The sequence below is a fragment of the Poecilia mexicana genome, unplaced genomic scaffold (assembly GCF_051168715.1).
Source record: "Poecilia mexicana isolate PSO_F unplaced genomic scaffold, ASM5116871v1 scaffold_10, whole genome shotgun sequence".
NCBI lineage: Eukaryota > Metazoa > Chordata > Actinopteri > Cyprinodontiformes > Poeciliidae > Poecilia > Poecilia mexicana.
This window is the reverse complement of record NW_028263379.1, coordinates 9,125,390-9,150,001: the sequence shown is the minus strand read 5'-3', so window position 1 is coordinate 9,150,001 and position 24,612 is coordinate 9,125,390. Positions and strand designations below refer to the sequence as shown.

Here is a 24,612-nt window from a genome sequence, read left to right as displayed (position 1 = left end):
GGGCAAGGAGGCATGCAATCATTTTTTTATTCATATTTATTAATTAATCCCTGACCAATTAATAACTACAGTTCTTCTGAATATGTAACCCCTAGCTTTCCTCATTTCCTTAACCACTGCAGGTTTGTGTTTTGATTTGAACAAGGCCCTCTCAGTTTTCAGATCAGATCTCAGATTTTTTAACTGATTTAGTGTTAAATCATGTTAACTGTTATTTTGAAGTGGACGCATTTAGCAAAATCCACATTATGTACATTTTTGTACTTCGATTTGGGTTTCTACTGCTTCTTAAAACTACCAAAGCATTTAAAAAAACATGCAGCCAGTTTTGTTTTTGACAATGAATACGTTAATGTTTTTTAGTGTGGCCAAAATGAGCCATTTCAAAAACCTCCAGAATGTAACGTCACGAATCAGCAGGTACTGCCTATCACATACCAACCCCAATGAAATACAGCCAATCACATAGTGATCCAAAATGAGCTTCAGAGTGTTTGTTCAGGTGCTTTTACTTCTGTATGTGCTGTAAAAAAAGTGCTGGAAAAGACAAATGTTTTGCAATCCAGAAGCTAATAATTATTGCAGCCTTGATGCCTGCGCAGGAGGCTCTACTTCTGCTTTTCAAAGATGTCTGGTTGTATGAATAATTGCAAATTTGTTTGCAGTCATTTTCATGTCTGAGTGTAAACAATGAGTTGGGGGGTTTCTTGTTAAATAAACAAAAGCAAAGCCAGAATATTGTTCATTAGGATTTTATTTTTGGAGGCAAATCAATGAATATATGTACTTTATACAGTATATGAGGAGCACATCTCTACAGTTTCATAATGTAAACAATCTCTGAAGAGAAATGTATTCAGTTTAAAAGGAAGCCATAGTCGTCTGTTTTAAACTATTTACATGAATTAAAATATAATTTATAACATCAGATACTTTAGCTTCTATGAAACTAGATTTTAACAATTCAAAAATACTGAAATGCCTTTGTCTCCACATTCTCAAGAAATATGAAATTACACAACAGAGAAAAAAAAACACCCTTTGAAGACATCAAAACTAAGTGGCATATAAATAAAAAAGAAAAAGAAAACATGAAATAAAACCAACATATGTAAAAATATAAAATCTCACTAGCAGTATTTACTTTTTTGTTTTACCAAAAAAAACTAGGTTAAAAAAAGAAGAAAAAAAATCATTTTTGAATTTGATAGTCATTAGATGTAAAGAGACAGTGAAATGAACAGTAATGAAAAAGAACATAAACATATGCCCTTTTATATCCACCCCCAAAAAAACAGAAAGAAAAAAACACTCACTCATATTAAGCAGATTTGACAGTTTACAGTCCCAAATAAGTATCTGTTTGACATCAGTGTCGCCTTTTAGTTTGTCAGATTAGCCATTAAGTTCTTTGAACACTTCATTTTAACTCGGCCCATATTGCAAGCACTCCTGTCGTGGTCGGGGATAATTTCATGGCTTAAAACAAACAGTGAGTGACGCAAAGTTTTACCGAGCCATGGCGTTAAAAACGTAACATCTAGAACTGAATCTCGGGACGTTTTCACATTTGTTCACAACCCCTGGTGAACCATTGCTCTTTATTTTTACTTTTTTTTTGGTCAGCTTGCCTATTAAGAAGTTTGTTTTCTCACCATTTTCCATTTTTTTCTGAAATGAAGAGTGGAAAGAAAGATATTGCATTCTTATGAGGGTAATTCCCTTTGGAAGTTTTTTTTTAAATAAGTTTTTTTTTTATTTATTTGGATTCGCTGCCTATTGACCTAGCACCTAGACCAAATAGACAGCAGTTATTAATGTTGAAATGTGTCAACGTGTTCTCAAAACACTGCGAAGAATGACCCACATCAAAGTTTTCTATAAGAAAGTATATAATAATCTAGATATCTACACAAACACACAAATATATATATATATTCATATATATGTATATACCTTTTTTTATAATATGGCTATTGAAAAAATTACGTCAGTAATTATTTAATAATAAACCACGTTGGATTGGAAAGAAGTTTAAATAGTAATATTAAAAGCTAATGATAGCTTAGTTTCCCCCCAAACTGATTTTTAAGGCTTGCCATGTTAGACATGGGATTGATCCGATTTCACTTAACCCTTGAAAAGCCTCACAGGCACAGAGGCAGTCACTGTAGAAACCATAGCAGTACTGCAGGCTCAAGGTTGAACTTTAATTTACATGAAAAGACAGCGTATACCTCTCCTTTACGTTATCGACTGGTCATCTGCAAGGAAACCTGAACTGGATAATTGCCTGAATGTTTTTCAAGAAGAATGCACCCTCCCATGTCGACCTTTTTTCGATCCAAAGTAAGGTGCAGCAGTGAAACTAGGATTTCTACAGTGCCAACATCGGCTGTTGGAAAATATTCACCAGCTTTTCTTCAACACCTCCCTGCCACATTCCTTTACCAGACTATACATGAACTGTATAGTTATTGGCTGTAAAGTAAGTGCTTTAAGCAACTGATTCAAACCAAATCTGTGCACCATCAAAAGGTGGTAATAATATAGTTACAACAGCTTACAAGAAGAAAATACAGTGAAGGTAGTTCACCAATTAGGACGATTTGTGCAGTGAGAACATTAGATCAGCGTGTTCCGTTTATCTGCTTTTCTGACCACATTCTTCCTGTAGATTATTTTTAAAATGGCAGTCTACATACAGTACAGCAGCCTATTTAATCCGCAGCTTAACAGTTGCCCATGTAATAGCTCAACAATCAACCACACACTGTACATTATTACCTCCGTTTTTCACAAAGGCTGTCTTGAGATTATTACGTATTGCATCGGAAAATTGCTTTTTAAGAAAACAAGGAAAACAAAATCCACATTAAGATACAAAATACAGCCTTCTAGCGTGATTATCTATGGTGATACCTTTTCATTTGTTTTTGTTTTTTTTCCTTTTTGCTACAGTGTTGTGTTGGACTTTGTGTGAAGTTGGGATTTTCCCTTCATTTCCTCCCTGTATACTGAACAAAATTAACATACTGAAACAAAACAGACCTGAAATCTCCTGTCTTATTAGTAATCAAGTGTGACCCACCACCAAAAAATAAAATAAAATAAAAACACACAATAAATTTCATGTTTACAATGAGGCATAGTGCTATATACACATTATATATTCATATATTATCTTTTTAACATGTAAACCAGCACATTCTCTCACTTTTTAGTAGTATACATACTAAGCACAAAACCTTACTCAGTTCACAAGTTGTTGTTTTTTGTCCTTTTTAACAGACGACACCTTGTTTTCAATCAGTATGTATAGCACTAAAGTGTTAGTTTTGGACATCTGTGAGCCTGGAGAGGAAGGCATCCACTCCAGAATCTTGACTTGCTGTTATTTCATTTTTAAGCACTGAATAAGGCGCCTTTGTACTTAGTGTGCGTTCCTAATAAAGTCAAAGGAGAAACAAGTGATGTAAACATTCAATTTTTTTGTGTATGTGTGTGTGTTACCAAGATGTGGTTTAGATAGAAAAGACAAGAACCGGGACGGGGAGATTATCTGGCAAAAAGTGGGAACGTTGTGAGGGGAGACCTGGAGAAGATGAGGCCTTGAACCCACAAAGAGAGAAGTTAGGGATGGAGAAAGAGTTGGGCTGCGTTTTTTTCTGGATGTCCTAGGCAAGGAGAGGGTGAGCAGATAAAAACAGGGGGAGTGGCACTTCCTTGAAGACAACATGAAAACGAGTGCAGTTAGAGAAGATTTTGAATTGAATCTTCACCAATGAAGCGCACACAAGGAACAACCAGTCCACCAGATTGCTGTTCGACCTCTCACTGACCCGTAAGCGTCAGCAGTGTCCAACTCAAACACGAGACAAAGACAAAACATTCGATTACACGAGGATACAACGTTGAGACTCCAACAAACGGACACTGTTATGAGGCAAGCGGAGGACAGACTACAAACAGAGATCACCTCTGTCACAAGGAGCTTAGAAAACTAAACCTACACCCCTTATAACACCCTACACCCCTCATCAGCTGTGAAAGCTTTAATCTTTAAGAAAACAAACTTTTGATGCTGTGATAATAGAGGAGGAGGGAGAGCGTTCAGGAGAACCGCTAAACACAAAGACGGTCAGGACCTGGATGAAGGGATGTGAGGTAGAGATGCTCATCTGACCCGGTAGATGACGAGAAATCGAATTCTCAGCCGGTTACTTTCTTAGTTCTTAATCAGCTGATCCCTTGCCAGCTCCCTGGCTGCATTGTTGGTGGGGAGTTGATGCCACCAGATTGGCAGGATTCAGAGGCTCTCTTAAGTTTTTCAAGGCATGCTGCTGCTGGCTGCTGCTGGAATGTAAACTAGCTGCTAACCAGATCCAGTCTGAAGTTACCAAGCAAACCCATCTTTTGAAGCACCACATCGCTCCACAGTCTTTGTGTGGGGACAACACGATGATTACATTCAGCTTCTTAAAATACATTCCTGCTCCATCTGTGACCGTAGTGTATTAATGGGTAATGCATTTTGTGCTTATAAAACCAAACAGTTCACTAACCGTAAATAAACACAATATCTTTAAAGACCACAACTTTGTGTTGTATTCAGTATTAACTCAATAGATGATTGGATTGAAATGGACTGGTATAGAGAACACCTTGCATGGCTGGAACATGTAAGCAGGCTGTGAGGAAGGAGGTTTTACATCATTTTTTAGTATTTTTCCCATATATCTGTAAATGTTTGTCAGGTTTATTTGCACATATATTTTTTTAAATATATTAATATATTTAAAAAAATATATTAAAAATGGGCCCAAATTTCCATATTGCGGCCAAATTAAAACCTTTTCCTATGTTTGAACTCATTACAAAAATCTATTTTTATTCTATTGCATGTTAAACTACATGTAATTGAAGTGATGGACATTCCAGAGAACAAAATGTTTTGCTCACAAATGATACCATTATTTGTGTTTACCTTTAGAAGAAATAACAGACATGTCAGGATATCGTTGCAGTTGAAAAGATTTATAAATGATTTGTCAAAATATTGTCTAAATTAAGGCTATTTAAACAAGCTTAATGTGTTTAAAGGATTTTAAAAAAATTCTTTAAACTCAGAGTCAAATAACGGAGTTTTGTTTTACTACCTAAAATAGATATGTGACCCATAACCCAGCTTTGCTTTAGTTTAGTTCTGTCAATGAGTTGGGTTTCAACTTGCGATAAACTCATAACTACAAATGAGTTATTTTCCAGTAAAAAGTAAGTCAATATCAGCTGTTTCTATAGTGTTAAGTATTATCATTGAGATTCCAGAGAAAGTGCCCACACTGACAGTCAGCTGACCGAAAAAAAGCGAAAAAAACGATTGTCCCATGTACAACAAAGACAAATTTGGCTGTAAAGATTTCCGATCATGAAAACCAATGACAAGAATGACATGGCAACTAAATGAGTCCAAACTGTCTCTGTTATTATAGTAGTTCTGCTTTAAGCTAAAGTTGGCAAGCTAAGAGAGATGGCAACAGATGGCAGGATAGCTACCTCAGCAGACAACCCAACTAATCATTAATCAGCTGATATCAGCTTTTTATACCATAGAGAAAACATTGAAAAGAGATAATATGTTAATCTTTAGCTAAATTTATGAATCATGGTATTTTTACTCACACCAGTCTAAATCCTGAAATTAATTCAGTTTATGAAATTACTTAACATTTAGTTGCAGTCCAATCCAGTTTTTTCATATTTCTGCCTTTAAACATAAATTAGAGAATCCTATTTTTTTCCAAGTCAACGGCCATCTTGATCTATTTGTCTATTCTAAGGTAAGGTTTTAACCTAAATGAGTTTTAGCGAAAACTCCTTCCTCGGTCTAAATTGGTTGTAAAAATATGAACAATGTTTAAAAAAATAAATAGTTTAAATAGGGTCTTTATGTGTAAAGCATTCACTAAACAAAGCCCACAGCAGCCAGTAGCAGAAGCTAAATATTTAGCATGGCAGAGTTAGACACAGAAGGGGGACAGAGGAGACATTTACCTCTGTTACAGTGCATAGATCAAATCAAGGAAGCACTACAATTACAAAAAAGAAAACATGACTTTTTTTCTTCATTTTAGGTTTGTAAACTTTTATCAGTCATCCATTGATTACATTAAATAATGTGTTTGTTATATACTTTGTCCATGAGACACACACAAACACACACACTCACACAAACACGCACTCACACAGAGTAAGTTTAAAAATTTATAACATACACAATTATTCGCTAAAACAAAACAGACTTTTTTTTCACATCCTGGTTATATGACCAGACAAGCAAACACAGCCTGCAGGTTCACCATTTGTGACCAGAAAAAAGGGAGCTTTTCTCTTTTCGTTTTTGTTTTTTTTTTGCTTACAAAACAAACAGAGTGAAGGACACGCACACGCAACGACACACACTACAACGACCAACGCAACGCAGGGATAGCAAGGATTTGCTACAGGTTTTTTATGCCCGTTCTTCCAAGGCAGGGCAAAGACGACACCAGTACAGACAGGAAGCAGCTTTGTTGTTACCTTTGTTCAGAGAACTGTATCATTGTTGTTTTTAGCTGTTGTACCATTGCTGTTTAAAGTCCTTTTTTCTCCCTCCTGTCTCTTAACTCCTCGCGGTGACTTCCTTGTTTTTTAGCAGTATGCTCCGGTGAAAGAGACTTAAAAAATCAAGGTCCTTGTTACGTTATTCCAACAGTAAAAATGTAAACATTTTGCGAGGTTGCCTTGCACGGAGGTACTGTGGGCAGACCCTTGTTGTCAGCGGGGTTCTGCTGCAGTTTACTAAGGCTGGCCAGCCAGCAATGCTGGACTGTCAACGGTGCAGGGACTTCTGGGCCTCCTTCAGCAGAGTGTCAAAGTCCAGTGCATCATACTTACTCTTGACAGGGCCAGGGCCAGCCTCATCTGAAACACAGAAACACATTGAGGTCACAAAAGGTCCTTGTAGAAATCAAGCCTGAAACATTTACAGCCTCAATAAGGTCACAGAGCTAACGTAAAAATCTGCATCATCAGTCAACGTCATTCTGCCGACTTCTGATAAATGCATTTTTTGATGAGCAAAATGTACCACACATTGCAAGAAGTCTATTTTATTGTCTAATTGCTTCATTAGCTGACACAACTATGTTATTAAGGTAGCAGGATGGATGTATAGATGCTTTCTAGTATGAATAGACTGTATTTCAGTTTTAGCTGTTTGAAATGGCCAAAAACAGCAGACATGTCATACCTCTGAAGATTTGTTCACTTTTCCAAAAACTCAAGTCAAGCTGCAGTGAAACATGACATTTTTCTGCTTTCTATATAGTCACAGAACCTCAATAATAAAAAATATCAAAGTACCCCTTTGAATTTAGCTTCTATTTAGTTTTTATCCAAAAACTTTAAGAACAATTTTCCCGCTTTGTACTTGACTTGTGACTACAGTCTCTACTCAGTTTACAGTCTTGTTAGCTTTGTGTTCATTTATTATCAATATTCATATTGTGAAAATTAATATTTTCCAAATAAAAAAGTGGGTAATGCATTAGGAAATGGCTTCTTAGTGATTCACAAACTGTTTTCTTCTTACTATGTAGCTGTTATTCAGATACACCACTCAACAGTTCAGTTACTTCAGGGTAAATTCTGGTCCAATGGTCCATTTCTTAGTTTAATACAACTTGAAATAAAAACCTCAATGCAAAAACACCATGATGTAAAGAAGATATGTTCAAATAACTTCCAGTGCTAGGATTGGCTATAATAGATTTGAGTGTTTATGTTTTGGTTACCAAGGTCTATGTAGCGTTTCCTTGTTAGCCTCCTTAGGCCTGGAGGTGCATTCTGGAAAACAATCTCTCGTTCTTTGCGGTGTCTCTGAGGCCCCGGCTGACGTATCTTTATCACTCCGCAGCGCTCCCTTCAGCCACGCAGAAAAAAACACACATGAAAGATGTATCAATAAAACCTATTACTAAAGAGTGTGAACAGTGTGACCTGAAAGTTCATTGAATTGTAATGTCTAATGGTGTATTAGCTTTAAGTGAGCATTTTATCTTAAATAAGTACAAGAACAAATTCTAGACTACAAGAGTTTGGGGTTTTCTTTAGCAGTATTTATAAATTTGTGTTTGTATTTAACAAATCCTGACAGAAAACTCCACACTATGCCGCCAGTTGTTAAGAAGCAGTATCTGACAACCGTCTCTAGCTCTGAGGTCTTTCTCTGAGTCAAGGACAGCAATGTGAACAGAACCTCCAATATACACAAAACCAATTGCTCTTTTTATTTTGCGCAGAATCTTCTTCATCCACCATAACTAGCATCATTGCAAAATCTGCTGTGTCTCTTCAGAAAAAGTTGATCCAGATTGGGACACTTACTCGTTGCAGATGATGACTTTGCAGTCCTCTGCATTGCCAAAAACTTGGAAGCGTCTCCTCAGCATGTTCTCGGTCACCCTGCTTGGTAGGTTATGGATGTAAAACACCTGGCAGTTGTCCTGGCAATAAGGAAACCACAGCAATAATAAGAACAAATGACCGGTTTTTCAAGCAGTTTAGAGCCAATGACAATATGCTTGTTGTTCTTTTGAGGAGCTAAACCGTTGACTAATGCTAGTCTGGGCCTTTGTCAAACCCAAGCAGACTTTAATTAGACGTTCAAAGACTTTTTTAGTTTGAATGAGGCTGCAGAATGTGAAGGGTGTGTACCTCGTCAGACTTGTCCTTGTTCTCCTGGTTGTCGTCCGTACAGCTCTCAGAGTTCTCACTGAAGGAGAATAAAGCAGACAGGGAGGAAGACAGTGAGTTGGTGGGAAACTGTAATGTGAGACATGTAGAAACAGGTGAACCACATCCAACACACGTCTCACACTGGTGGCAAAAAACTATCTTTCTGTTTTATGTCTCTTCCCGTTACATTCCCTGTCATAATGTATAAGACATAACATGACTGCTGACCTCATTCTGTGAAAGGCCACTTATTCAAACAGTTCTGCCTGAAATCTGAGTGATGCTCCAGCATTTGCCCGGTTACATCTACACATTCAGCGGAAACAAACAGGACTTTTGACCTTATTAACTTGGACAGAACAGCTTCCGTTTGAGGAGTGTTTTTTTTTATATATATATGGTATAAATCACAACACATTTACCGACTGAATTCCTCTGCTTCACAACCCAATGCACAGGGCTAAATGCAGAGACTGAGGGGTAAAAACGTCAAATATCATGTGGTTATATGCTAAATTATGAATCAGAACAAGGGGCTGTACAATCCAAAAGAAGTTAGTGTGAATATAACTGGAACCATCTCTGTCAAAGAGCATTTTTACTTATAAAAACAGGAAGGCACCACCATATATGGATGATGATTCACAGTCAAACAACAGCAGCTTTTTTTTCTTTGTGACAGAGTCAAGTGAAGAACAGGATATTTTGGTGCAAATGTCGTCTGAGTATTTTATCTTCCATTCCGTCTGCCACGTATGTAGCATTTATAGTGAAACCCAAATTATTATGAGACATTAGTTTATTAGTTTTTTTTAAAATAAAGTCCAGAGATAATTGTGAGTTACAAGTCTGTGTATGTTGTGTATGTTGTGTTTGGCGATGGTGGCGTACTGCATATGATAATCAAAATACAGTTATAACCTTTGCATCTGTGCAAAAAAGTGTAGATATTGTTTTTTGAATCCAATCCCTTGAAATATTTCTCTTTATTCTGAAGTCTGTCTCACCTGGAGTCTGTCTTGCTGGAGGGAGAGTCAGGACACATGTGAAGGATGGGTGAGGGAGAGCGAGACGCCGACAAGTGCTCCGCCTCTTCCTCAGAAACTGGAGGCGTTGCAGCAATTGACTGGCAGTCTGATGGCGGTGATGATGATAACACCATTGTCGTCTGCTGCTCCTGCGTTTCTACCACTTCTGTCATCACAAGGCGCTCCTCTTCGCTCTCTTGGACCTTTTCACCTAAAACCTGATTATCCACCACACTGGATGATTGGGTGCCATCTCCCTCACTGCCCCCCTGGGTCTGGAGTATGGCGCCAAGGATGGCAGCGCTGCGCTTGCGGCTCTCCCCGAGACTAAGTGCGCAGTAGTCGTGGTCACCGAAGGTGCGCTGGGTGTCGCCCTCTCCCGCCTGACCCATGCGCCGCAGCTGGGCGTAAAGCTCGGTCTGCTCTGGAAGCTTCCTCTGGTGGTGGGAGCGACTCAGCCAGGTTGAGCCCTTCGCGGTAACGTTGGTGTTAGCATTTGAAGCCGGGTGGACAGACTCACTGCCACCTCCACCATCACTGCTGCCGCCGCCTTTTCCTCCCTCTGTGGGTTTAAAGAGCTCATCCTCTACAGATTTGTGAGGCGGAGTGGTTGGAGGGGTGAGACCTGAGTGAGAAGGAAAGATATACAGTTTAATGTTGGTTGGTTCCTCTAAGAATAAAAACAAAATACTTATTGGCGCATTTGGCAAAAATGCATGAACATTTTTTAAAATAAATAGCTCTGACTGCAACAGCATAATGTCATGATGAAACTTTTTGAGGAAAAAAAAAAGTTTATTATTTAAATCAATTCAGAAAGTAAAAATCTTACTGGTAGCCCTAACAATTCCTAAAAACTAAATGTGTCTGAAGTTTTGTAATTAATAGTTATGGGTCGCTAATTCATTGAGCTCTGAATTAGTTCACCCATTACTTGCCGTTTCCATTTGAAATTTATCTTTTAAGCCCATTTTTCTCAGCCACTCTTCAACATTGGAAAGAGAAGAGAATATGCCATTCTCAGCAAGTACTGTAGATGTGTGGTGGCTTGTGTTGCCGCCACACACAGAGAGAAGGGATGTGAAACAACTCTCCAAAGATCACTGGAAGAAGAACTGAAGCTTTTGGGCTTTTGTCTCCATAATGATCATTCAAAACCCGTTTCACAAAATGCTTCCATGCAGGACTTAGGAAGCAGTTATCATTGAGAAATGTAAGATGGTGAGTTATGCACTTTAAGTTCAAAGAGTTGACTCAGCCAACAACCATATCACTGCACTAAGTTACTCTGCTATTATTGTTTTGTAAAAAAAAAAAAAAAAAAACATACTGGAAGACCGAGACGGAGTGTTGATCTTGATTCCGCATTTTGTTCAGTAGTTCTGTGCTGGTAGTTTTATTTTTGAAAACCAACAGTAGATGTTGCTCCTTGGTCTTGGCTCCAGATTTATGATGGGGATGTTTTCCAATAGAGGTTACTATCTGCAGTATACGAGTATGCCAAGTGGTTCGCTGAGAAGCATGCCAGCAAACAAATACTTTTTTAGTCTTCCTTTCATCACAAGTAATAACTTGTGAAATTTGCTCAATACTACTGAGTGTGTTGGTCAGATGAGACTAAGATTACTTTTTTTTTTTTTATCAGGGCAGATTTAGCCTGAAACAACCCTGAATGATGAACATGTTGACTGAAGGTCAGTGGTGCTGTTGGGCTGTTTTTCTGTCAAAGGCTCCGTTACCTCAGTAGTTCCCAAAATGTTCAGCTTCCACCCCAATAAAAGAGGGAACAACTAATAACCTTGAATATTAGTGCTTTTACAAAACAATTAAATAAGAGCATAATGAGAAAACAAACACCATAAACAAACACAATTTTGGATTTACCTGTCATGTAATCTCTTCTTACTTTTACAGTAAAAATATGATTTTTACCATTATAATTTTTGTGAATTAATTATTAAAGAATCTCAAGACCCTAAAATTGTTGATTCATGACCCAATGTGGGGGCCTGATCCAACTTTGGGAACCCCTAATAGTGCATCACAGACTCTTACTTTGAGTGTTTCAGCAGGTCTTTAGACTTAAATCCTAACTTGTGACTCTGGATGGACAAGAAATTGTTCAAAGAGGAATATGTGATCCAGTCTTAGAAGAGAAAGTGTTGCCTTTTTGGCAAAGGGGGTTGTAGCACTATCAGCCAGTAAATACAGTACGTGTATAAGTCACACGGATTGTTTGATCAAGTATTTTCCAGTAAATGCTTCATTATTCTCTCAGATCCATTGAAGCATCCAGACCTCTAGAAACATCCCCTCTGTGACTCATAGTCACCTATTAACTCCATTACAAACCATTTTGTTTGAGATCTGTAACCAGCCGACCGGGACATGAGTAGATGGACAACAAATAAGCCATTGAGGCTGAGATGAGATTACCTGCTGTTCCACACAGATCCACACTGAGCGTCTGCTCATAAGGCCTGGTGCCGAACTGGGGCTCTCTGGTGAAGAGACAGATCAAAGCAGAGAATTTTCAGCTCGCTCTGTCATGCCGGAATACGTTGCAGGCTTAAAACACAAAACACCAATCCCTCAATAGGTTCCGAGTCTCGGCTTTTTGCCTCTTTAAATATAAGAGAGCAGTTTAGGCTGATGTCTGCTGAATTTGAATTATTTCCTTTGTGTGAACAGTACTGGCACTTTGCTGCGCATCTCATTTCTTATCAACACAGCCATATGTGCTCTACTGTCCCCACTGCTTTTCTTCCTCCTGCTGTTGGTGGCTGTCAGTTTCTGTTGCTCTGGTTGCAATGAAAGGAAGTGGGTGTGCAGACTGGATTGGCTTCAGGCAGGGAGATCAATTACCCTCCACAGAAAACACCAAATATAGAAAAAAGTTGTTTTTTTCTTCTCTTTTGATGTCCTTTCAAGTGATTTGTTTAGAAGATGGATGGATTCTTGCTGAGGAAAAGGTTCAGGGTTTAAGGCCGAACGTGTAAATAAAACGTACAATTTCTGATGCAAATTTTGTATCAAACAGCAAATCAAAAAGACCTGCTTAGGTCAAAGTTAATGACTATATTAGGGTTGAGAATTTTATTAAATCTGAGCTGAATCTGTGACTTAATTTTCTTTTAGCCCTGTGAGAATAATAGAACAAGGACAGAGATAGCAGTGACTTATTGCACACAGATAAAAGGCATCACACAAATAAAAATAAGGACATGCAAACCCTGCAAACTGATATTAATGAAGAAAATCATTATTGCTCTAAGTTAGCAACAAGCTTAGTCTTTGATTTGAGTCCTGCTTCAACTCAGAACTGATGACGTGAAGCACATCTAAGGACAGTGCTTCCAGTTTTGTTTGTTATGCCCCAAGTCCTGTGTTATGCTAATTACTCATTTATGAAGAGCTTTTCTCAACAATACCCAATAATTAAGCAATGCTTTATATTACTGAGGCTGTTTAAGGAATGGGATTTAATGGCTTATTTATGATTTTTGCAATGTACAAAAAAAGATGGTGATTAACACTGTAATTTATGTTAGACAGCTTTATATAATTTCAGCCTCAATTGAACCTGCTCCATATTATTCCAGTATTAGATTAAATTTACTCCATTTGTTGGTTCCGGTTTTCAGTAAATAAGATATCAGGAAGAAAATCCACATGGGAAAAGATCCTCAAAAGTCTCAAGACTACCTGAGATCAGAAAGTGCTTTGATTTACTTTTTTTCCCTCTTTGTTGCAAATTTCAAAAGACAATCTTTGAAAACCAGTGTAAATATGTCAGTTTTGTTAGAATTTGTTCAAAATTTACCTTTTTAGTCAAATCTAGTAAGAAACTGGGAATTCCAACTTGACTGTAAAGCAAAGACATATTGCTTACCAATCTCATTGGACACCAAGGTTTTAAAAAATTACACTTTCATTAAACCATTAAAATTTTGAGTGCTGAAAGAAGTCTTGGGATTCCAGCACTGCAACTCCATCAACTGTTGCTGTGCACTGCCAGCCTGCTGACTGAAACAAGGCTTCCACACTTTTGCCTTGGTTACAAAATAGAAAAATTCGCTGTTCAGAAGTAAAATGGGTTGCAAAAAACAGTCAATGTGAGAACTAAAATAGCTATCAAGCTATGTTAGCAAGCTAATAGCGGCAGTACAGCAGCTAAAAGTGGGCTGAAGAGTCAATTGAAAACTACTACTAAATTAATATTTTTTTATATTTTTGCTAAAGTGTATATTATAATTAATCAACATCCTTTATAACTTTGGCACTAATGGAGATATTTTCACCTTTAAAAATTCAGTGAAGAATACTGGCAGGAATATTAGTCAATATGTCACTCGGTTCGGAAATTATTTGCATCTAAAGCCACAACACAGATTCCAGTGAATTTTTTTACTGAAACTCCATATTTTGAAGGGGTGTACTTTCTTTTTACTCTGACTGTATGCTGTGTTTGTGACTATGTGAGAGAAAGTTTTTATTCTTCCACCAAACTCTACACATAAAACACCCCTGGAAGATAAAGCTATGCAATATATTCTAGAAGCATCATTTTAATACCAATGTGTGTAATATTACAACTGCAAAGGACTGGTTGGATTTTATGTTTCAAGTATCATGCATGCAAATTCTGCATGAGAGAAGTTTATTTGGTCTGTTCTTGGCACCAACACTTTATGTGCAAGATGCTTCACAAAGAGTGAAGACCAACATGATGGTCAAGAATCCGATTTTTTTTTTTACAGAAATCAATATCTTCATCACAATATTCTGCAATAACAACATAATTACATGTTTTCCTGATCCATCTCCAAACCTGTTACTTTCTAGATTGTGGACCATTTACTGTTTGTGGACCATTTAGCAAGCCTGTGGCACTGTTTGGACGAAAAGCACCTAAAGTCAATGATGCAAAACAGCAGGTGCCTTTCACAGATACTTACCCTGTGGACTTTGGGTTGAGGGGCAGACAGAGACAGGCTCGCTTTTCTGAAATTAGAATAAGACCTCGGTTAGAACAGGGTGACAGTTACTACTGCTCACCTGTAAATATAAGGAGAAATACTTTTAGTCACTATCTTAAGCGGGAATGACCGAATAAATGGCCCACAGTATAAATTGTAGCAAAGGACAGCAATTTAGCAACATGAATAAATAGTGAGATACTTTTTCAATTTGTAACAAGAAAGGCAAATTGTTCGTAAAAAAGTTAAAATTCAACAACATGAATTAAGTCATTTTTATAGGGTCACTGCTCTCTGCCTGCTATTAAAGTTGACAATAGCTGGTTGACTTCAGCTCAGGTTTTCATGTGTTTGTCAATGTTATCATGAATACACCAGAAGGAAAATCTCATCAGAAAATCTTATTTTATTAATCAAAATATTTTTTTTTTCATCTCAGAGCATCAAATAAGAAAATATTTTTCCCTTTAAAAAAATTATTGCTCCAAATTTAGTAATGCTTAAAGTGAACTTGGCTATGAAGTGAGTGGTGTAGACGCAGCCATTGTGTGTGTTTGGTGATCTAACCATGGCAGCAGGATTTGGTCAGCTCAGAGGGATTGCTGCCATCGTTAGATGTCAGTTTTTCTGGCTGCGCCTCCGTCGTCGTTCCCCCTCCAGCCTGGGTGGGCAGGAGTCTGTCCGTGGGATTCTCATCCTTTTCCTTCCCCTCTTCCTCCTTTGCTCGTGTAGGCCGCAACCTTTTGGCGAAGCGGCTGGGAAAAGACGCCAGACGTCTGGAGCGGCGAACGGAGAAAGAGCCGCTGGTTTCTGCCGGCTCTTCCAGGTTCTGCTGCAGCTCGGAGGAAGAGTTTCTCCTCTCCAGTGAGGAAGAGTCTTTCCAAAACTCTGGTTTGGGGTGAATGGAGCTGAAGGACTGGGCTGGGGGGCTTTTATTAGCTGGGGCAGAAGGAGCAGAGGCCGTGCCCCTGCTGGGACTGTGTGAGTGGACGTAAGGTGGGCTGTGCAGTCTGTAAGGCTTGCTCACGTCGAAGGAGCTGCTCTGCTGCAAGAGCTCACGAAGAAGGGAGTTGGCCTTCATCTCCCTCCGCCTGGCGAAGGGAAGCCTTCTGGGGGCGCTGCTGCTGCTGCTTGTCCCATTCAAGCTCCCACTAGTCCCAGGAGCGCTAACCAGTACAACTCTGCTGTGAGAGTTTGTGTTGGCTGGGCGGGGGACGTCGGGTTTGGTCCGCTGCCTCGAAAGGTCTCTGTCTTTGCGGTCCCAACCCTGCTGCTTGCGCATGGGCAGGCAGTATGTGTGCATGTACGTGATCAGCTCAACAACGGACTGCAGTTCTTTCTCCGAGCTGAACTGAGGCGCAGCGGGCTCTGCAGGGCCAGCGGCCGCTGCCACTGCGCCCTCCACCTCGCTACTGGAAGACTCCTCCTCTTCCTCCTCCTCCCCTTCCTCCTCTTCATCCTCCTCCGACTCACTGTCCTCGTCCTCCTCTTCGTCCTCGCCCTCGTCGGTGTCGTGAACCGGAGCGTCCTCGGTGTCCTGCGCCGTGGTGAGGTGGCGGTGGAGTTCGGTGCACAGGCGACTCGTGGGACGCACCGCTCGGGGCTTCCGCTCTAATGGGAGGTCGCTCTGGGGAAGACAAAGAGAATATTCAGGAACCAAACATGAAAATGCCTTGGACAATTATTTAAATATAAAATAACAAGAGATTTCAATCTCAAGTAAGTAAGATTAGATTTGTCATCAAACAGACAATGACCATTTTATGACGTTATGCTATACATATGGGAGTTACATTGTACTATGGAGTTTGAAATACTCAATTTTGACATGAAGTTTGAGTTTTTGTATTTTAAATGTGTTTTGGTTGTATTTTCCCAGAAACCCTTGGGCTATGGTCCACTTCCTGCTTTTTGAGCGGTCTCTGGTCTACTTGGTTTGCATTTTGATTTATCTTCAACCAAACCGACGCCTAAGTTTTTAGGTGGAACATGGTCCACGTTTTCAGTCTGCATCAGAGTCCGATTGCACATTCACATCACCCGAAGCAAACCGAACTTTCTGTGCAAATGCAATGTAGTTCAATTAAAGCGGATCAAACAGGGCTGGTGTGAATACGCCCATAAAGAGAAACAGAAAAAAAGCACTGCATTTTCAATTTCCTGCCTTGGATACATGATCATGGCGCACACAGCAGTAAATTTTCCTTCCGACTTCGTGAGGGATGATTCAGTCTGCAGCTGCAATAAAATGGCTGATCTGTATTACTCATACAGATAAAGAATAGAGTGAGTGAATGTGATTCACTGTTGCCCTTCTGCCCTGTCAGTCAATACTTCCACCATCTGCCATCAACGGTGACTTTAAGAAGGCCTTGTGACAGACACAGGCCAGGCTCTTCCTCCTGCAGCGGTTCTGTATGCTCCTTATGTAGGCAACAACCTGCACGAAGGCTTCCCGTTCCCTATGCTTGTACAAGATAAATGACCAGTGTTGTAATCAATGACCACTTGAAGCACAATGCTAGCAGCCATCCAATTACTGCTAAGTCATACAGCAGTAGCCGTTGTAGATGTCCTCTCATCCCCAACACTACATTTATCACAAGCAGCAGCTGAAGGTCTCTGCAAGCTTGACGGCTCAGGGTTTTTATTCTAAAATGAAATATCTATCACTGGGAAAATAAAAACTGTCACCATATGCGACGTACTGCTGCTGCATTCTGGACAGCTTTGATATTGTTTCCCATTTTTGTAAACATAATGGAGTATCTGAGAGCTGTCAGGAGACACATTAAAGCCTCCACGTGAGCTGACGAGGCCGGATTGTCCTGAACCCTCTTTTTATTTACAGTGTGGCTGGATTTATTTGATCATTTCTTTTACCATGTCTGTGTTGCTTAAACTCTCCGGCAGAAGCCAATTTAAGAAGCAATGTTTGGTTCTGTTGATGTTACAAAAACCCACTCCTCACCATATTTTTCAAGACAGATACTAAACTGCTAGGAAGTTCTGTAAATACTTCAAGAAAAGCCCGATTTTTTCCAGCCTGATTTTAAAGATGCTTCTAAAGATAATTACCAAACTAAAGCACTAACTTCTGTTTATATAAACAAGAAACAAACGTAGAACAATGTAATAAATCCATGGTGGCAAAAAGAGAACAGCCACTTTGGACTCAGGTTCTTAAGATTTGCTATAACTGCTCCAAGTTTAAAACACAGCTAAGCAGGAATATTTGCACAGCCTAACAATTATTTTGATAATATTCCTTTAATATTTATATGTACTGAATACATTGTTTCAGATTGCATGTTAGTAGTAGTTAGCACTTCAGCTGGAAATGGTCAAAGTGGGTGAGGCATTTTCATTACCGAGTCAAATAGAATGCAGCATGAAAACACTTAAGCAATAAAATGTAACATCTAAAGCAGCATCACTAACAAGCATCTGTTTGTTTGTTTGACTCTACATTTCATTGCGAAACTTTTGTTTCAAAGCACAAACAAAAGCATTTGATGGGTCTTTATCCTTGCTGAGTAACTCATAAGGAAGTGGAGAAAATGTAGTTAAATTCCTTGGGCTGCCAGAGATCTTAAAAGAAAATCTGTTTCTGGATGCTACTCAGCACACAAATCCTGGAAATTGTTCCGTCTGTTTCTGCCGACTGTCATGCACAAGCAACTTTTATTTCTGAAATTTGTATCTGGTTTTATATCTTAGCAAGCGATGACACAAGCAGTTTTCCATCCCAACCCTCATTGAGCAACGTTTTTGCTAGAAATATTTAAGCCTCACAAATGACCAAAAACAATCCAATAGAATTGAAGTTCAGAATCATTTCTGTGCATTAAAGGCTAGGCAAGACGAATTAATGCAGACACATGTAAAAACACAACTCCTGCAGCTGCAGTGATGCTGACTGCAAACACTACATATAGCTGTAAATTACTTCTGCCTCAACTCGCCACCCTGAGAGGAAGTGATTGGAAAAATCCAATTTCGTTATCTCACCAGCTTTCAGAGGACACGGAATGAGGCATCATGCAGCGAATAGTGAAATGTGCGTCTGAGTGTTTTTGCTTCTGTTCTACTTCAGACTGCTGGAAAGTGGGTATTTTTACTAAAGGATATATTAATGATAAGAGTGTTTTATATGTATGAGATGATATTGTCCTGTCACCTATTCACAGTAATTTGTACCTCACCTTAGTCAGAGGTCTGACTGGTCGTAGGCGCAGACTTCTGCTGCTGTAGCGATGGCTTTGGACTCCATCTTTATGCACGTCGATGCCGGTTGGAACATTGGGAGGAGTCAACAACAACTTCTTCAGCTGCAGAAAAAAATGCATATGACATCAGAACATTCTCTTGGTATTTTGTAAGTAGAATGCCTTTAATAGTTATTAATTTAGTTCATATGGTAAAACTCAGATGTTATAAAGATTCATTACACACAGAAGTATATATACTAGACATGGTAAATTAGATGATTATGGTTGAAGGCCAGAGCCATTGCAATATCAATGTGTGACCTGCCACAACTGCAAAGCACTGCTTAGAAGCAATATTTTATAGCGTACTATACAATAGCGAACTTTGATTTCCCTAGATGCCCACACTAAATGTATATTTTTACCAGGCAAGATGGTGAAGCTTGCAAAAAATGGATAGGAAACTTTTGAAGAAAGAAAATATGTGGAATAATCAGATTGTCATTGTGATACTCAGCAAGAGTGTCACAAATATAACATTTCCCTGATATTGTTAAGCCTTACTGTGCAACAGTCCAGTTGTTTTTTTTTTCTCTTTGGCCAAGGTGTGCTGCTGTTGCTAATGCCTCATGCCAGTCCAACTGTACAGATCTACAGAAAACTCTTAAATCCCCCTGCTGCTTGTGCATGTTATTCTACCACAGTTTTTCATTCCTCTCAACTTTCCATGAGATGCAACAAAATGTGAAAAGTAAACTTCCTTAGCATTGACCTTTTATGGTTTGACCTCCATGGGAGGGTGTCAGTGATCATGTACTGGATTGCAGTGTTATGTACAACATGACATTATCATAAAAATCAAGTTTTTGCACAAAAATATATATTTTTTTCTATATGGGTATTATATACTGAGAAGTTGATGTTTTACATTACAGCACTCTGTGTTGTGATACAATATATTAGTTTACAATACATATTTTTGAATACATCCTTATTTAATGAGTTGGGTCATCAGATGGAAACACATTAAGCCAGAATCATTAGGATGCAAATATAGTGAATTAATATGTGATAACATACTTTAAATCACCATAGTACATAGAACAGGAGGAGAAAAAAACTACCCACATTGACATAAAAACATTGAACATTCAGTTCTTTTGGCCTTTCACTGCACTTTCTAATCTATATTCTGTCAGGCGTTAATGCTCCTCAGATGGATGTTTGTATAAAGGAATAATGTGTAGAAAAGGTCATGATACTGTACATTTATCACACCACTAAAGCTGACAGCTACATGGCACATTCACGTTTCCTATTAAAGAGCCAGATCCAGCTGTTCTTTTCTACATAATAATACGGCGTGACCACTGCTCCTCTTTCTCCCTCAGCCTCCTGTTCTTCCATCATCCCTCCATCATTCTCTACCTGTTCAACATTTTTTTGTTTGATTTATATATAATCTTGTTTTTTTCTAAATCAGCCTGTGTGACCCTAACATATTTTATCTTAATTTCTAAACTGTCACATCAACTATGCCCTCTTTTCTATCGTCCCATCCTCCTGCTCCCGTCCTTTTGTTGTTCCAGATCAAACACAAAGCCCAAGTTAAGGCATAAAGCATAGGAAACTCTCCTTAAACCTTCCCTGGGTATTCCCTTTGAAATGGATATTAACACAACTGCTTCTCTTTCTCCAACTATCCTTTCATTACTTTTTTTCCATCTGTGTACTCATCCGTTCAGTCCTGAGCGTGGCTTCATGGCAGCCCTATCAGCTGATATAAATCAGCTTAGGAAAGAAAATCCCCCTCTAAGCTTTGCAGCCTTTGCTCCAAAAGATGATGCAGAAAATACAGAAATGATAGGAATGAGGATTCAAAGGGATCTATTATAAAGACGGTCGACCTAAAGTGGGGGGCAATTCAGCAATATTGGGGGTCTGAATCACTTGGGAGGTGGTTGTGGCAATTTATATAGATGTATCAAAGCAGCCAAGCATCACTTTTGATTCTGTAGTTCTCAGAAATTATCCAATATGTTTCCTTAAAGTTAATAATGTTATGAAAGGAGATTCTTTACTTTTTTGTTGCAATTTAAGGACAAACAGGTGAGCTGGGGTTGTTTTAAAAATACAATAGAAAAATGTTTAGTTTTTAGCTCTGTAAAAACAGTAAAGAAAAAAAATACAAAACATCTGGCTGTAAATATAACCAGAGTACTGCTATATTTGTACTACTGCATTTTCAGGATTGTATTTGTTAGAAAATATGAAGACCTTGGACTTTATTTCCTTGAACTTCACAATAATAGCTACTTTTTACACAAATCCAAAGCAAATACAACAATTTTGTCATGGTTGAGATGTGACAGAATGAGTGCAAGGGATATTAACATGGCACTGAATTATTGTTAGAGCTCTGTAATCAAATCATGTCATTGCATTCTGTTTATTTACTAAAACGTTTTTATGACTAAACACTTTAGTTTGACGTGTAATGTTGATATATTGGTCTATTCCCTATTATTAAAATGTTCTTTAAATGTCCTTTTAAAGGTTTCTGCATGGACCACAATAATTATCAATGGCATCAGGACTATGTTACAGATTAGCCAACTATCTTTAATAAAATGAGATAGATGGATCTGAGAATAGCTGGTAGTGACAATTTATACTGAGTAAACAGTACGTACATTTAACTAGCCCCTTTCTCAGACAGCAGTCACTAAGTGCTTCACAGTAAAACAAAAAAAAAAATAATAATAATTATAGGCTTTTTATGGTAACATCTTTATGAGAAAGTAATTTGAAACATTATTGGTAGAACTGCTTTTAAAGGGATTGGGTTTAAAAGTGCACCAAAATTTGACATATTTATATTAGCAGTTTTTGCTGTAAAACTGCTGAGCCATGAGTCAAGGTATAAACAACTTTCATCACTGTTATAGTACTATAATGCTTTAATGAACACAACATCACCACCCAACAGCGCTGGCTGCCACCAAAGAATACTATCTGGGTCAATTGACTGAAATGGGACGATTGCCTGCGCCGCTAATGGGGCCACTGTGGCCCTTTGTCTGAGAGCCAACTTGGCTTGGAGTGTGTGATGATGCTCCTCTGAGAGTCCCATTGAGGAAACTGAAGAGTAGACTGAAGGTTTGAGTCTGTGTGAAACGTTGCAAACTCTTCGACGGCATGGGGGCCTCCCTAACAGTATAGCCCACTCTTCTACTACTCCGCTTTGGATGGCTTCCAGAACTGCGCTGGCATCATCAATAGAGGCCTTGTTCTAAGGTGGAACACACACATACAGGAAAAGTGGAAGTGGAATTGCAAACGCAGGTGATGAAAGAGAAAATGCAAAGGGAATCACACACACGTATGAACAGATTGTATGAAATGCAATCTGGCAGAAAACCAAAGAAGAAAGATAATTAGCTTCCTCAGAACAACTTCTTTTAATCAAAATAATCTTTTTGAAACCATACAGCTTCTTACTCACTTACTCAAATAAGATGGATAGGAATACGCACATCTGATAAATAAATGTGTTTGTCCAAACACAAACTCTGATTAGATGTTTGATGTTTCGTAAAAGTTAAAAACACGAAGTAGCCATGCCATTTTCTTATTTCCACTTATTTGTTGCCATTCCCTGAGGAATTTCAATAATGAATGATTCTGGATTAAAATAATGTCTCATTCAACCCATTCAGTGCAGTCTACTCCAAGCCAACAAATAAGATCCTGGAAAAGCCAAGTAAATTCTTAAAACAAAGAAAGTTTTGCATTCAAGGTACATGTCAGTAAATTTACAATGTAAAAAACATATTCTGTTTATATAGATGATTATGGCTAACTGTTCTGGATTGGGATTATGGTATAGGTTAATGTCATCCCATTTCTAAATGGGTTTTACATAGGTTCCATGTGCACAATTTTCAACTTTTTCCTTCCACTCAACTTTACATTAAAAAGTTGTAAACAGTGGACAGTCAGCTTCTTTAACAATAATAATAATTTTTGCCTTCATTCTATGTTGGGGGTGTTGATTGTCAATAGTCTTCAAAATGTTTGTGTAGGCAAAAGTTTGTCCAAAACATTATATAAATCATGTATTTAATGGTCTTTAAAATATTGAACTTTCTAAAAGATGCTTGAAAAACACCACTCTGTGTACAACAATCTATATAATATAGCTGTATTACTTTTTCAATTAAATTACTTAAATAAAATAACTTTCAACTGATTTTTTTTCTCTTTGGAGATACAAATAGTACAAAATGTTTACTATATTCTTCTTTATCATTTTTAAAGCCCATAAAAACTTTTATGTGCAATTATGAATAAAATGTGTGCAGTTATTCCACAATAATTACACCGAGAGCATTAAAAGCACAGACAGTGAGCAGACAGGGAAAGAAGCACTAGAAAGTTCACTGTTAAGTGCTGGTTCATCTGCAGAACCAGCACTTAACAGTAGAGGGCAGCGCCACACTCGGACCTGAGCGCATGAGTGACAGTAGACATGTGACAGTAAACCACTCAACTGATGGAAGGAGAGGATGAATTACACACACACACACACACACACACGCATGCACATCCACACACATCTGGCAGCTTCAGTTGAGTAAAGGCCTAATGTTATTACAGCAGGCTTTTCTGTGTGAGTGGATGTGAATGTCAGGTTGCTATATTTGCCACTGATAGTGCACTCAGTGGAAACAGAGTCAGGATTCAGGATGATATGATTTATATTTAGTACAGCGAAATATCCTGCTTTTTTTCAGGGGCGCTGAACGTCACGGCTGGATTTGCATCAGGGATTTTTGAGACACTGCACCCTGAACAGGCGCACCACAAACCTCTTTAAAGACTTGAGGAATGATGGGAAAACTTGCTTGAGCATCTCAAACTAAGCTACGAAAAGTGTGCAGTTTACCAGTCTTTCTGTATGTAAATGATACGATTTCAGGCGATGAAATTCCTAGAAGCGATGGGTCTTACTGGCTCGTCACAAACTGCCTGCTTGCAGGTACAAGAAAAAGTTACGCCTGTGGCAAACTGATTCAGTCAGGGTAGGAGCAGAAACTCTGCAGAAGATTTTGTAGAGAGGACTGAGTGTGTATGAGAATTATCTGTTACCATGAAAAGGAGACAGAGCCAAGCTGTCAGAGTTGAATCCATAGGGAGAGAATAGGTTTTTACAGATCTGTGTTTTGAGTGCATAAGTAGGGCAATGTTGAGGGTTGGGTGCTGGATAAGTTGTGGAAGGAGATGTGAGAAAAGTGCAAAATTCGTACAAGATCATAGAGTTCACATCAACATTTAAGGTATAAATGGAGAAAACGTGTAAAGTGATTCATCTTTGAACCCGAATGAGCCTCTGCTTCTGGTTTGACCCTTTCTGTTGCTCCATAAGTCTGGAAACAGAGACATGGGTAACTCAGTAACCAGCCTGCTTCGACGCTCGTTTAGACACACATCAACTGATAACTGAGGGCTTTCAAGGATAAACAAGGACAATTGTGTTTTTTTCCCTACACAACAGCAAAGAAAATGAAAGAAAATCCCATCCGGAAGTGTGATCTCTCTGTACTGCTGACATTT

The 24,612-nt window shown here is 38.6% G+C and overlaps 1 protein-coding gene across 1 annotated transcript in view; it reads right to left on the bottom strand.

The window, feature by feature from the left end:
- Positions 1-736: 736 nt before the first annotated feature.
- Positions 737-24,612, bottom strand: part of ppargc1b (peroxisome proliferator-activated receptor gamma, coactivator 1 beta) — a 92,741-nt gene continuing 68,865 nt past the window's right edge. The window contains exons 4-12 of the mRNA XM_014997792.2: positions 18,991-19,116; positions 15,353-16,412; positions 14,765-14,810; positions 12,243-12,307; positions 9,786-10,431; positions 8,758-8,815; positions 8,428-8,546; positions 7,836-7,963; positions 737-6,963 (exon numbers count right to left, since the gene is read on the bottom strand). Coding sequence (XP_014853278.2) covers positions 6,872-6,963; positions 7,836-7,963; positions 8,428-8,546; positions 8,758-8,815; positions 9,786-10,431; positions 12,243-12,307; positions 14,765-14,810; positions 15,353-16,412; positions 18,991-19,116 — 2,340 coding nt within the window. The 3' untranslated portion in view covers positions 737-6,871. The remainder of the gene's footprint in view (positions 6,964-7,835; positions 7,964-8,427; positions 8,547-8,757; positions 8,816-9,785; positions 10,432-12,242; positions 12,308-14,764; positions 14,811-15,352; positions 16,413-18,990; positions 19,117-24,612) is intronic.